The 14,973-nt window shown below is 40.2% G+C and overlaps 1 protein-coding gene across 1 annotated transcript in view; it reads right to left on the bottom strand.

Moving 5' to 3' along the window:
* Window positions 1-7,403: 7,403 nt before the first annotated feature.
* LOC111961451 (reticulon-4 receptor-like) overlaps window positions 7,404-14,973 on the bottom strand; it is a 39,195-nt gene continuing 31,625 nt past the window's right edge. The window contains exon 2 of the mRNA XM_023983733.2: window positions 7,404-9,539. Coding sequence (XP_023839501.1) covers window positions 8,149-9,539 — 1,391 coding nt within the window. The 3' untranslated portion in view covers window positions 7,404-8,148. The remainder of the gene's footprint in view (window positions 9,540-14,973) is intronic.

A 14,973-nucleotide genomic window follows, 5' to 3' on the forward strand; every position in this document is an offset into this window, starting at 1 on the left:
GGCTTTGGCTAATGGGGATCCTAATAAAATCAATCAAAAATTGTGCTCTGACTTTCGCTGTACTTTTTTACAATTTGTATCATGTTAAATATTAGCCACTATCAGTAGCCACCGTCAATTGTACCCACATACATGTATCACTGTCACATGAGTGTCAATTTTCTTACATTTTGCATCATTCCATTACATAGTTAGTTAACCTTTCTTTCCTCTGTCATGTTTGTGTGGTTGTTCCTGAGGATTGCTAGCAATAGTGGATCATATTAAGCTAACTTATTATAAGTTGTGTAATCATTTGGGACATGTAGCCTATTTGCCTATTTGAATCATTATGTAACGCAGACCATAGGTTTCAGTGTAAACCTGGAGCCTGACGCATGGTTCACGACGACTGGACCCTTGTCATCACAGTTCCATGATTAGTGAGGATTATTAGGGTAGATTTATAGGACTACTGTTGAACCCCTACTGTACACTTTTCTCACCTTCCAATATTTCATGGTTTGAACAATTGATTATGGCATCTTTCAGGATGAATCAAACCACTGTTTGAAGGCTGTTTGAAGGCTCTCCAAAATATTTTTTGGTATTATTCTTGAATGACCCTAAATAATATAAAAGATCAGAGTATTTTTAAATCAACCAATTGTTGCTGAAAGTAGACAAATATGTGTGTACTTAGGTCTACATGGCTTTCTTTCCTTGACCCCTAACTGTTCTCTCCATATTGTGTCTCTCGAGAAAAGTCTAATTAAAGCTACACCCAATTAAAGGGAAGGCTTTAGATAAATGTTCAGAAAACCCTATTGAATGAAAACTCCACGAGAAATCTGTTGGCCAGCAAGTGGGAGGGTTTTCAGTCGTTGAATTACATTTATTCAGCGGGAGCAAGTAAGGCGTGCGTAAGAAAGGCGTAAATGTCCTAAGTCTGAATCGGGCCCTATATGAGTATATTATTCATATATTATATATGATTGTTTTTGCTTTTCGCTTTGAACTGATAACCGGTTTTGAAAATCATTAATAGTACTGTTTGTCCATTTTGAGATGCCGTAGCCAGTCTACTATGCTATATGGATTTGTTTTAATTAAGAAGGTCATATCATTTAGCTATTTGATATTGAATTTTAAGACTCCTTGAAGTATCAAAAAATATATACGAAAATTATTATGTTGAATTTTTTTATTTGGCCTTACTGCTATTAGCCTATACAAACACATTGAATAACTGATTCACTACATGGAACATGAAGTCCCAAAAATAAAATAAAAAGGAAGTTTGTTCTGAAGTGTCTGTCCTATATTTGAGAGATATAAGAAAGATCTGGAAACATTTTCATTAATTGTTTTTACACCTATTTAACCCCTTATATTRGCACTAAACAGTCTCCATACTTACATCCATACATTTTTTTCAACTGGTACCGTGGGACCTTCAGACGAGAGCAAAACAACTGACATGTATGTGTYCGTTAGAGTGTCACCTTACGATAGAGGGGTCATAATGTAGGCCAAACCGTTCGGACGCTACAGACGATTTTGTGAGAAGACCAATTTTCGGGATGTCTCATGGTCTGACAAACACTGCTCTGTCACCTTTCACTGCAGACGTGGAAGTACGACATCGGTGGATGCAGTGGATAGACACGCAATCAATGCAAAAAACAGATATATCTCGCTTAAACCGACACATTTTTATGGGGATTTGTTTTGTTATGCTAATTACATTTCCGAAAGGATGCTCTCAATGGTGCATCTGTAGAAGTTTGTGAGGGTCTTAGGGGCCAATTGAAAATTAGGGACTATGTTTCACTTCTCTGTGTGTGAAACACTCATTTTATTTGACCAAGATAGATGAGCTGCAGTAATCACTCGTTCCTATTTGCCACCATTCATATCTAGCTACTGTCAGTGACTCAAGCACAATCAAAGGCATTTATCGAAACAAAAAGTCAAAGTGGAACAGAAGAGAAGTGCTGTAGTTTATCAGGAGTTGGCATCCGCAAACTATCGAGCAGGTCTCTTTTGAGTAATGCCAATAAAACCCAAGCGCCTAGGATGGGGTTCTGTGATGTTGCCTTGGGCCCTTACAGTATCGATCCTGAGCATGTTTGTGTTCCTGAATGATTCATGTGTTACGGAAATTGCCTATGGAATACAAATGGGATCTATGTTTAAATACTGAGATACAAGTACTAGTGCTCGTTATACAAGTATTAACAACCCTTTCACTCATAAAAGATTAGTCCATGAGGTCCATTGGAAATGTTTTTTTCTGGTTAAATATTGATTTGATGAAATATTCCCATTAGAAAGTTAACCTTGAATGTATGATTGACTGGAAAAACTATTGTCTTTTATTCTTTTATTTTTACTCCAAAACAATGATTTGCATTGTACTTTTACCTACTGTACATAATGCCAATAAATGTGTGGAGGAATCTAAAAGACCAAATTCCCCTGAAAGTTACAGTGGGCAGAACAAGTATTTGATACACTGCCGATTTTGCAGGTTTTCCTACTTACAAAGCAGGTAGAGGTCTGTAATTTTTATCATAGGTACACTTCAACTGTGAGAGACGGAATCTAAAACAAAAATCCAGAAAATCACATTGTATCATTTTTAAGTAATTCATTTGCATTTTATTGCATGACATAAGTATTTGATCACCTACCAATCAGTAAGAATTCCGGCTCTCACAGACCTGTTAGTTTTTCTTTAAGAAGCCCTCCTGTTCTCCACTAATATACCTGTAATTAACTGCAACCTGTTTTTTTGAACTCGTTACTGTATAAAAGAACCTGTCCACACACTTCAAATCAAACAGACTCCAACTCTCACAATGCCAAGACCAACAGCGAGCTGTGTAAGGACATCAAAGGGAATAAAATTGTTAGACCTGCAAAGGCTGGGATGGGCCTACAGGACAATAGGCCAAGCAGCTTGGTGAGAAGGCAAAACTGTTGACGCATTATTAGAAAATGGAAGAAGTTCAAGATGACGGTCAATAACCCTCGGTCTGGGGCTCCATGCAAGATCTCACCTCGTGGGGCATCAATGATCATGAGGAAGGTGAGGATCAGCCCAGAACTACAACAGCAGGACCTGGTCAATGACTGAAGAGAGCTGGGACCACAGTCTCAAGAAAAACAATTCGTAAACACTACGCGTAATGGATAAAATCTGCAGCGCACAAGCAAGGTCCCCCTGCTCAAGCCAGCGCATGTCCAGGCCCGTCTGAAGTTTGCAATGACCATCTGGATGATCCAGAGGAGGAATGGGAGAAAGGTCATGTGGTTTGATGAGACAAAAAAAATGAGCTTTTTGGTCTAAACTCCACTCGCCGTGTTTGAGGAAGAAGAAGGATGAGTACAACCCAAGAACACATCCCAACCGTGAAGAGCATGGAGGTGGAAACATCATTCTTTGGGGATGCTTTTCTGCAAAAAGGGACAGGACGACTGCACCGTATGAGGGAGGATGGATGGGGCCATGTATCGCGAGATCTTGGCCACAACCTCCTTCCTAAGTAAGAGCATTGAGATGGGTCGTGGCTGGGTCTTCCAGCATGACACGACCCGAAACACACAGCCAGGGCAACTAAGGAGTGGCTCGTAAGAAGCATCTCAAGGTCCTGGAGTGGCCTAGCCAGTCTCCAGACTGAAACCAATAGAAAATCTTTGGAGGGAGCCTGAATCCGTATTGCCCAGCGACAGCCCCGAAAACCTGAAGGATCTGGAGAAGGTCTGTAATGGAGGAGTGGGGACCAAATCCCTGGCTGCCAGTGTGTGCAAACCTGGTCAAGAACTAACAGGAGAACGTATGATCTCTGTAATTGCAAACAAAGGTTTCTGTACCAAATATTAAGTTCTGCATTTCTGATGTATCAAATACTTATGTCATGCAATAAAATGCAAATTAATTACTTAAAAATCATACAATGTGATTTTCTGGATTTTTGTTTTAGTTGAAGTGTACCTATGATAAAAATTACAGACCTCTACATGCTTTGTAAGTAGGAAAACCTGCAAAATTGGCAGTGTATCAAATACTTGTTCTCCCCACTGTAAGTCAATGATAGTTTGGATGATACTATTTGGAAAGGAACTCTGTGCAGGAGGCACATTTCCCATTACATTACTGCCTTTCGTTGCAATGGGCTGACAGATGCCTTAAGCATATAATGCAAATTCCCATAGGTTCGATGCTGCCTAGAAACTGTCAAAAGAGGACTACAACAAATTCCTTCAGTAAAACAGCAGAATGTAAATGAGAATTTTCACTATTGAAGTGATTCTGTTATACACATCTATTGCTATTATATCATTCATATTATCTTCACAAAGGATCGTGTTATTGCTTTTACAGTACATTTGGAAAGTATTCAGACCCCTTGACTTTTTCCATATTTTGTTACGTTTCAGCCTTATTCTAAAATGGATTGAATTGTTTTTTCCCCCTCAACAATCTACACAAAATACCCCACAATGACGAAGCAAAAACAGGTTTGTTTTTTTGTGTTGGGTCATTGTCCTGTTGAAAAACAAATGATAGTTCCACTAAGCGCAAACCAGATGGGATGGCGTATCGCTGCAGAATGCTGTGGTAGCCATGCTGGTTAAGTGTGCCTTGAATTCTAAATTAATCACAGACAGTGTCACCAGCAAAGAACCCCCACACCGTCACACCTCCTCCTCCATGCTTCACGGTGGGAACCACAAATGCACAGATCATCCGTTCACCTACTTTGCATCTCACAAAGACATGGCGGTTGGAACCAAAAATCTCAAATTTCGAGTCATCAGACCAAAGGACAGATTTCCACTGGTCTAATGTACATTGCTCGTGTTTCTTGGCCCAAGAATGTCTCTTCTTCTTCTTAGTGTTCTTTAGTAGTGGTTTCTTTGCAGTAATTCAACCATGAAGGAATAATTCACGCAGTCTCCTCTGAACAGTTGGTGTTGAGATGTGTCTGTTACTTGAACTCCGTGAAGCATTTATTTGGCCTGCAATCTGAGGTGAAGTTAACGCTGATGAACTTATCCTTTGCAGCAGAGGTAACTCTGGGTCTTCCTTTCCTGTGGCGGTCCTCATGAGAGCCAGTTTTATCATAGCGCTTGATGTTTTTTGCGACTGCACTTGAATAAACTTCTTGAGATTCTCCGGATTGACTGACCTTCACGACTTAAAGCTTATTTGAGATGTTCATTATATGGATTTGGTCTTTTACCAAATAGGGCTATCTTCTTACTCATGAAGCTGGTTGAGAGAATTCCAAGAGTGTGCAAAGCTGTCATCAAGGCAAAGGGTGGCTATTTTGAAAATCTCAAATGTTAAATATATTTTGATTTTTTAAACACTTTTTTGGTTACTACATGATTCCATATGTGTTATTTCATATTTTGTATGTCTTCAGTGTTATTCTATAACGTAGAAAATTTTAAAAATAAAGAAAACCCTTGAATGAGTAGGTGTGTCCAAACTTTTGACTGGTACTGTAAGTATTCAGATCCTTTACTCAGTACTTTGTTGAAGCACCTTTGGCAGCGATTACAGCCTCAAGTCTTCTTGGGTATGTCGCTAAAAGCTTGGCACACCTGTATTTGAAGAGTTTCTCCCATTCTCTCATCAGATTCTCTCAAGCTCTGTCAGGTTGGATGTGGAGCGTTGCTTCACAGCTATTTTCAGGTCTCTCCAGAGATGTTCGATCGGGTTCAAGTCTGGGCTCTGGCTGGGCCACTCAAGGACATTCAGAGACTTGTCTTGAAGCCCCTCCTGCATTGTCCTGTTAGAAGATKAACCTTCGCGCCATTCTGAAGTCCTGAGCACTCTGGAGCAGGTTTCATCAAGGATCTCTCTGTACTTTGCTCCGTTCATCGTTCTCTCGATCCTCTCCCAGTCACTGCAGCTGAAAACCTTCCCCACAGCATGATGCTTCCACCACCATGCTTAACCTTAGAGATGGTGTCAGGTTCCCCCCAGATGTGATGCTTGGCATTCAGGCGAGAGAGTTCAATCATGGTTTCATCAGACCAGAGAATCTTGTTTCTCATGGTCTGAGAGTCTTCAGATGCCTTTTGGAAAACTCCAAGCTGGCTTTCATGTGCCTTTTTCTGAGGTGTGGCTTCTGTCTGGCCACTCTACCATAAAGGTCTGATTGGTGGAGTACTGCAGTGATGGTTGTCCTTCTGGAAGGTTCTCCCATCTCCACAGAGGAACTCTGGGGCTCTGTCAGAGTGACAATCTGGGTTCTTAGTTACCTCCCTGACCAAGGCCCTTCTCCCTCCGATTGCTCAGTTTTGCCTGGCTGCCAGCTCTAGGAAGAGTCTTGGTGGTTCCAAACTTCTTCCATTTAAGAATGATGGAGGCCACTGTGTACTTGGGGACCTTCAATGCTGCAGAAATGTTTTGGTACCCTTCCCCAGATCTATGCCTTGACACAATCCTGTCTCGGAGCTCTACAGACAATTCCTTCTACTTCATGGCTTGGTTTTTGCTCTGACATGCGTTGTCAACTGTGGGACCTTATATAGACAGGTGTGTGCCTTTCCAAATCATGTCCAATTAATTGAATTGGTGACAGGATTTACCTGAGCTCAATTTTGAGTGTCATACTTATGTAAATAAGGTATTTCTGTTTTTGTTTTTTTATAAATTAGCAAAAATGTTGAAAAACCTGTTTTCGGTATGTCGTTATGGTGTATTGTGTGTAGATTGATGATCATTTAAAATCAATTTTAGAATAAGGCTGTAACGTAAAAAGGGTCTGAATACTTTCCGAATGCACTGTATATTGGCTAGTACTACTGGGAGTGGTGGGATTCAATTAAATTAGTTTGAAATCCCGCAAGAATTGGACGAACAATATGAATTTGAAAGTCTTTTCATTTAAACGAAAGGAGTCAGTCACACCCTTCTATGACCTATTAGATATTCAGTGGCAGGAAAGCATTTCTACACTTAATAAATTGCCAATAACCCTCCGATTGGCCTTGAATTCACAGGGTGGCGGTGCATCGGCAACTCCACATTGATTTATGTCTGTTTCAATGTTGTTTTCAGCAGGTCTCCACTCTTGGGTTTCGCAATAATTACATCTTTATGATACATTCCAGCGTAATCAAGAAAAAATGTTGGTTTCTCAGGAGGTTAAACATGGTATTTATCCAAATTGAAAATGTTATTACGTTACTAGAGACAAGACAATCACTATTGACAATGCTTTCCCCTCTGTGTACTTAATAACCAGGAACAGAGGCTACTTTTCCTACTCATGCAAAGCAAGCTGGTGATTAACTATACATTATTCATTTGCTTGAATAGATAACATAACAAATGTAAGAAAGAGAATACTTTATTTGTAATATATTTATACTTTTACACAAGTAAAATAAAATGCATATGAATGAAGAGTGAATGAATAGACAGCATTCTTTTGAGAATGCTAACTGTAACCACAGCGTGACAAGAAAACAAAACGTAGAAATATCAAGGTCTCGACTCAATCTGTTGTGCTGAATATCAGCATAACAACCTGTTCGAAACTGAAAGGCAATGTTCCTACGTTCGAGGAGACTGCATTCACGGTAAACGCTGCATGTCAGCTCAATCTTGCTAAGGCTGAACTTCGGCGAGACGGATTGAATCGAGACCAAAGCATTTGTACGTTTACACTTATAAACATAAAAATAGCATTTAAATCAATGTTTCACTCTAAAAAAAAGATTAACAAAAATACATGGAGTAATAGGATCTGTCACATCTTTGGGGTTGTTATGAAGGAAACCTCAAAAGGTTCTTGATTTTAAACAGTAGTGCTGTTTCATTGTCTTTGTAATAACCAGTCACCACCATTGGCAGAGTAAGCTTAGAGACGATAGGACCTCCCAGAAGAAGTACTTTTCATAGCTGAGAAAAACATACAGTATCAACTGGGCACAAATCCATGAAATATATACATTTGGAATTGACATACTGTAGAAAGGCATCCATTTGTTGATGTGTGTTTTTTTACCTCTTCCATTTCTCTTTTCAGATTCATATCTTTAGATCTATGAAAGATTTCCCCCTTCCCACCCCTGGCACTTAACAGGGCCTCCTGTACTGGCCTTACAATGGCCCATATCATCCCTCAGTGATTGTAATTCCTAACAGAAGTCTAAGGATAGCCAAAACACAGGAAGAATGATAAGCCTCCAAGCTCCGATTGTAGATCCGTGGGACTTGAGACACAGAGAGTCTGACATGTTCTCCTTTGTACACATTTTCTTTTTTTCAGGGTCATTGGAGGGATCTAGATCCTCTGATGAATGGTCCAGATTGTTAGATAACGTTCCTCCTGGCCCATCGTTCAGGCTCTCTTTGTTCTGGGGTTCGTTGGGGTCAGCTTCCATAAGCTTTGTTTTGGAGATGTTTTCCTTCTCCTTCAGAGGATTGTTGGTGATTTGTCTGCTGTTGTAGGAGGACTGATCTGGAAGACCCTTACTGGAGATGATGGAGGACTTGTCGTTGTCTGAGAGGCAGCACCTAGGAATACCAGCCCTAAGTGGACTCTCCGTGGTGAGTTTTCCAGAGCGCGTCTTAGAACTGAACACACTAATCCAAGTATGTTGAGAGCTCTCATAACAACCCTCCAGGTCAGGACTCTTTAGCCGTTTCAGGTCTTTCCCAGCCAGTCTAGCTGGAACATGGCACTCAAGCTCTGAGCTAGATCCTTTGAAGCCCTTGAACCAGTCCCACAGGGTCCTGGCCCGGCAGTCACAGATCCACTGGTTCCCATTCAGACGCAGGTACTGGAGGGACACCAATGGGTCCATGGTCTCCCCTGTCAACACTGTTAAATTGTTGAAGAACAGAAACAAAGTGGTCAGCTTGCGCAGGTCATGAAATGCCTTGCGCTGGACAAATGTCACTAGATTCTGATGGAGAAGCAAGCGATCCAGGCTTACCAAGCCGCGCAGCATGTGATCCGTCACAGTCTTTATCTTGTTGTTGTGGAGGAACAGGTAGGTCAGGTTAGCCAGGTCCAGAAATGTATCGTCATGGAGAGTCAGTAAACTGTTGTCCTGGAGATAGAGGTGCTGCAGGGAAAAGAGTCCCCTAAACACACCCACAGGCAGCTCAGACAAGCCACACCTGTGCAGATGCAGGGTGTGCAGTCTGGAGAGGCCTCTGAAAGCTGTGGGGCTGATGATCCTTAGATCATTGTCCCCTATGTCCAGCTCCTCCAGCCTCTCCAGGCCGTAAAAGGCCCCGGCCTCAATGTGGCTGATGTTGTTGGAGTAGAGCCAGAGGACRGTGAGGTTCCTGCAGGGGCTGAAGCTGGTGGAGCGCACTACGGTTAGCTTGTTGTTCTGGAGGAAGATTCGCTGGCTGTGGACAGGGATCTCTGTGGGGATGGAGTAGAGGCCCTGCTGCTGGCAGGCCAGGGTGGGCCGTGGCTCGCTGTGGCATATGCATGGCGCTGGGCAGCCCTCCACTCGACCCTCTATCGGAGGCACTAATTGAAGCCAGAGGATCAGAATGTAGAGTTCGCCAACTGCAAATGAGAAAGACACAAGTGGGTAATGAGAGTTTGTTGGGGTTCACAGGAAAAAAAACTATCTGCTGTAAATCATCCAAAATAAATAAGGTGCTATCATTTAGCGTACTGTAGCACATTTAAACAGTCCCTTAAAATTACTCACAGTTGCAATATAGCTATAAAAGCTAGAACCTAAAAATAATACAAGTAGAAGTGTGGAATTAATTTTACGCGAGAATATTTTGATTTTACATATTCAAATGTAGTGTTCTTTAGATTTTATGATTTTATGGAATGAGGCAGCAACACACTACCTTCTATAAAATGGCCTTGGCCATATTTGCAAACGTTAAAATCAATCAGTTTTGCAAGTCTTAACAGAGTAGAAGATCCTGGTTTAGTTTTCGCTGGCCGTGCCACAACATTTCATCTCTGTTCAGACATCTAACTGCATAAGGACGGTGACATTCTCTTTTCTTCATGTATTTTAATGAAAAACTGAATTCAAAGACATCAGGGCAAACGCCAAGGGGATTATACAGCCCCACAGAAACCAATATTTATTAAGTGAAATGGATATAATGCACTTATGACACTCAGTCAATTTACATCAAAAACTCTGCATTTCCCCCTATGAGTAAAGCACACTTTACTAATCTAAAAGTGGAGAGCAGCTGGATTACACACCATCTGGAGATTTATCTCAAATTGGGTAACTTTTTACCAGTTCAATTTCAATCCTTTCCTGAAAGCACAGACCAGAGAGAGGAAGAGAAAGGAAAAGGATGGAGGGAGGGAAGAAACGAGAGAGTGGGGGTGGGGGTTGGACTATTTCACAAATTAATAAAACATTGGTGGGTTGAGCAAAAAATCCTCCACACTAACAAAGCAAATGGAACTAATCACATATGAGGACACCTGGGACACCTGTTCTATAGATCTCAGAGTGGATTTGCATGCTTGAAAGGGCAATTGACACAGGTCTCTCATGCCAATGCTGACATCACATGTAACCTTGTGGAGTGCCTACTGCAGATGAGATCAGACAGAACTCGTCTCCAGTGCAGGATGTGCTTTCCTCCTACGGTTACTACACTGTAAGTCTCTCTTATCGTAAAAGGATACCCCAATTTGATAGAACCAACATATTTGCTTTCATTGCCTTTAAAACGTGCCATTATGCTCAAAGGTTTTACATTGCATTACTATGTGCTTCACCAACACATTATATGGACTACAGGTATTTGCCTGTTGATATGTGCAGTTAATTCATGGAAACAAGAGGAATATAATATGGTTGTAATAATGGCTATGAGCAATTTCGAATTTGTGAGGCTTGTGAAGGCTGTCAGACCGGCAACAGTGAGACTGGAGTCTAATAGGGCACAGTTTCTTTTTAAACAGAAGGAGTGATAATTTGTAGAGACAAAGCATCTTCAAACCAGATGGCTTATAAATAACAGAGGAATTATGACTCCAAAGCCAAAGAACCAACAACCGAATGACACATAGACGCATAGAGAGAGAGAGCGAGAGAATGATGCTTGTGAACAAAACAATAGATAACGCTAATTCACACAATATAATCTATTTGTATTCTAGTCATTTCATCAGAGCAATTCCAACTAGACAGTCATATTATTAGCATTGCCCGATATGTTCTGGGATGTGGGCATTGCCCACTGGACTCAGAAGCAGGCCTTAGTCACCTAAATTAAATAATCCCCTGGCACAGATGCTAGTTTTGGGACTATTAGACCTCTCCGAAGAAATGCTCACAGCTCCAGCATTATTTTCTCTATCGTAAAAGTCCCCACGGCTAATTATTATGTAAATTAAGCCATCATAATTTCAGGCACTGAGTGGTGGTTCCCAAATGAATACTATATTTGGACACTGTAAGAACTAAACAGAATGTGTGCATTTTCCGACCATAAATTGAAAGCTAAAACTGTACAATGCACTCAAAGATGTAGGTAAGTATTGACATAAGAGTCATTTCATGTCATTTCAGCAAGCCATGACAACCACCATCTCAGATTGTTCTGAAATCGTTTCTGTAGTTAGAAACAGGTAAGATTGGCATTCCTGATTTCTGAGAAATGAAGATATTGATTGCACCCAAATTGACAATTTTAAATGTAWTTTATAGGATTTAGACAATATTCAATAAATATTCTGTAGTACCCAAAATTCGATCTGGACAAAACATTTTCCTACCAATGAGTAAGACATTAGGAATAAAAAAGGCCAAAAGCCACCCACAGACCCCCCACACCACACAACAATCCCATCCCAACAACCAGTATACTCTATAAATTCTTTATGTTTATGTAGTATAAGCAGTTTGGACCATTGCTTCGTCAAACTATGTAATGTATTACTGTGAATCTGGTGATGTTTTTGTCCACCACTGTTCAGAGAAATTAGTAATTGAAGTCATGTGCATTGATTACCATCAAGTAGTGTGGAAGTACCAGATTTGGAGCACTAGTTGCTACTGTTCCTGCTATACCGCCTCACTATTTTCTCCATTTTGTTCGTCTCTTGTGTTTATTAAATAGATCACAACAGTTCCTTTGCAACTTTGGGAAGAAAACCAATAGATTTTACTCATGAGGAAAACATGAGGGTGGCAGGTAGCCTAGTGGTTAGAGYGTTGGACTTGCAACCGAAAGGTTGCAAGATCACATCCCCGAGCTGTCCCTGAATAAGGCAGTTAACCCACTGTTCATAGGCTGTCATTGAAAATAAAAATTTATTCTTAACTGACTTGCCTAGTTAAATAAAGATACAATTGTGTGGTCATCCTCATAGTTCAAGCCAGTCCTCTGTGAAAGCAATTCTGTTTATCCTTCTCTTAGAAACATAATGCTTCCACCCAACAATCCTTAAATAGTCCACAAGTGACAGCTCTCTGAAAGGGCGCTATGGTGCAATTATAATATGAAGACTTTTCCTACAAGCCCATAACTTTGATGGAGAAATGGGCTAGGGGACTAAAATGTTGTGACAACACTAACAAAATAATACATTGCATGGCACTCTTGTGTTGGTCAACAACAACAAAAATATCAGGAAGCATCTCTATATGTATTGTGATTAGTGGCATTGACCAACCAACCTAATACCATTACAAAACACTATACAGTGTGTGTTTGGGACTTTTACCATTGAAGACCAGAAGACTGAATCTATTAGAACTGCTTTAGCCTAATCGTTTGCTTGTTCAACTGGAATGGTCTAACAGTAACTAATCTAGACCTTTTGTGAAGGGAATAAACCATACACAAAGGGGCCGTTTCTTGGACACAGATTAAGCGTAAGAGAAGACCTGAATTGCTTTCATGGAAGACTTGAATTGTGAGGCTGACCACACAATGTATTTTCTTCATGAGCCAAATCGATTGGTTTTCTACCCAAAGTTGCAAAGGAAATGTTGTGATCTGTTTAATAAACACAGGAGACCAGCAAAGTGGATGAAATAGTGAGGCGGTATAGCAGGAACAGCAGCATCTAATGGTCAAACACTACTTCATGGTAAATGATGTAAGCAACTTCAAGACTAATTTCTCTGAACAGGGGGGGAAAAACATCACCAGATTCACAGGGAATACATTACATAGTATGGAAAAGCAATACTCCAAACAGCTTCATACTACTTGTCAAACATAGAGACTTGAAACTTATACTGGTTGTTGGGGTGGGATTGGCGTGGGGTGAGGGGGTCCGTAGATGTTTTTGGGATTTTAGAGATTCTCCATGTTTTACTCATTAGTAGGAAGAAGTTTGGTCCAAATCAAATGTTGGGTACTATATTTATTGAATATTATCTGAGTCCTATAAATTAAAATGGCCAATTTGGGTGCAATCAATTAGCTTAATTTCTCAGATATCAAATTATATTTCAGAAAAATTAAGTTGCAGGAATGCTCATTGTATCTGTTACTAACTACATAACCAATTTTAGAACAATCTGAGATGGTGGGTGTTGAAATCCTCTTTCTTGTGCTTTTTGAGGTGGAACGACCCATAATGTGTTTACAGTAAATTCACAGCAACGTATCATCAAATGTCTTAACAGGGTGTAAAGATTTACAGGACCCCAATTATTTGAAAGCGAATGGAATCCAACCTTAGCCATTGTACAGATATCTTGCAATCACTTTGCACCATTGAGAAAGGACCTATAAGAATACAGCAAAAGATGTACGATCTTAATTTGATCACCCTGTTGCAGGTGCAAACATGTCTATTAATTATAATCCACATAATAATTAACATTTCCTTTTTGCTGCAAGATTATTTTCCTGCTGTAGCAAACTGGCTCAAATTAAGATCCTAGATCTCTATTAGATTGCCTCCTCCCAGCACAATTCTCAAGAGACAGCGGACTATGACATACTTTTTCATATAAAACCAATCTTTGCACTGCTTGGGAGTCTATGGCTATTATATGTGGCAGCCATCCCAGTGGTACTTTTCAGAGGGAGAAAAAAGCATAGCTTTCAGCACCAAGCAATGCGAGAAGAAAAAGCTGATGCTTGCTAGACAGGATGCCACAGTACAGACAGTCACAACAAGCTATTAAAACTGCAGAGCGTTGAGGTCAGCTCAGGAAGAAGTGTTTGCAGTAAATATCCATGAAGTCAACTCGACAGATTAAAACCACACAACCCAGCAAACTGTATCAGTAAAGATGAAGGATCTTAATTTGAGCAAATTTGCTACAGCAGGAAAATAATCCCCCAGCAACAGGAAATGGCAATTTTTATGTGGATTATATGTAATTAATGGATATTTTTCTGAAAACTTTAGAAACCATTTTAAATCTAAAATACACCATAAGTTTGCATTTCGTTCTGTGCAGGAAAATTCTCAGCAACAAAATTACGATCCTACATCTGTATTTGAGCAAAATATTTTGTTTCAGATTTGAATCAGATTTTTTCAATCAAATGAATCAGTTAGAATGAATTCCAGTATGAATGAATTCCAGATATAAACTAATACTGTAATTGCAGATCTGGCAGCATATTGCAAAATCAATATATCCCTGGTTAAACCAACTAGCAGGCACGGACAGAGCATCACATCAGTCACAGATTCTGCAAAAAAATATACCTCAAGATTATTCCCAATGAATGAAAAGGTATTAAGTGCACCGGTGTGCATAGGTGCATAGCAATAGGTGTATCCTTGTGCATCATCTACATTCATGACAGACTGGTGCTTTTTAAAAACCTCTTTAATGTGTCATGAAACAGTTTGACAATTGTTTCTCTGACTGTGACGTGCACGTCATCAGAAAAAAGTAAAGATATTTTTTTTCTTTTTGCACCAAGAGGCAAGAGAGATAGGGTGCTTCAACCCATCACAAAAAAACTAAAGTTTGACGGTGTTCTAAAAGGTTTTCTTCATCCAGGCATGTGTTGTGCTGAACATCCTA

Source organism: Salvelinus sp. IW2-2015, linkage group LG4q.1:29 (genome assembly GCF_002910315.2).
Source record: "Salvelinus sp. IW2-2015 linkage group LG4q.1:29, ASM291031v2, whole genome shotgun sequence".
NCBI lineage: Eukaryota > Metazoa > Chordata > Actinopteri > Salmoniformes > Salmonidae > Salvelinus > Salvelinus sp. IW2-2015.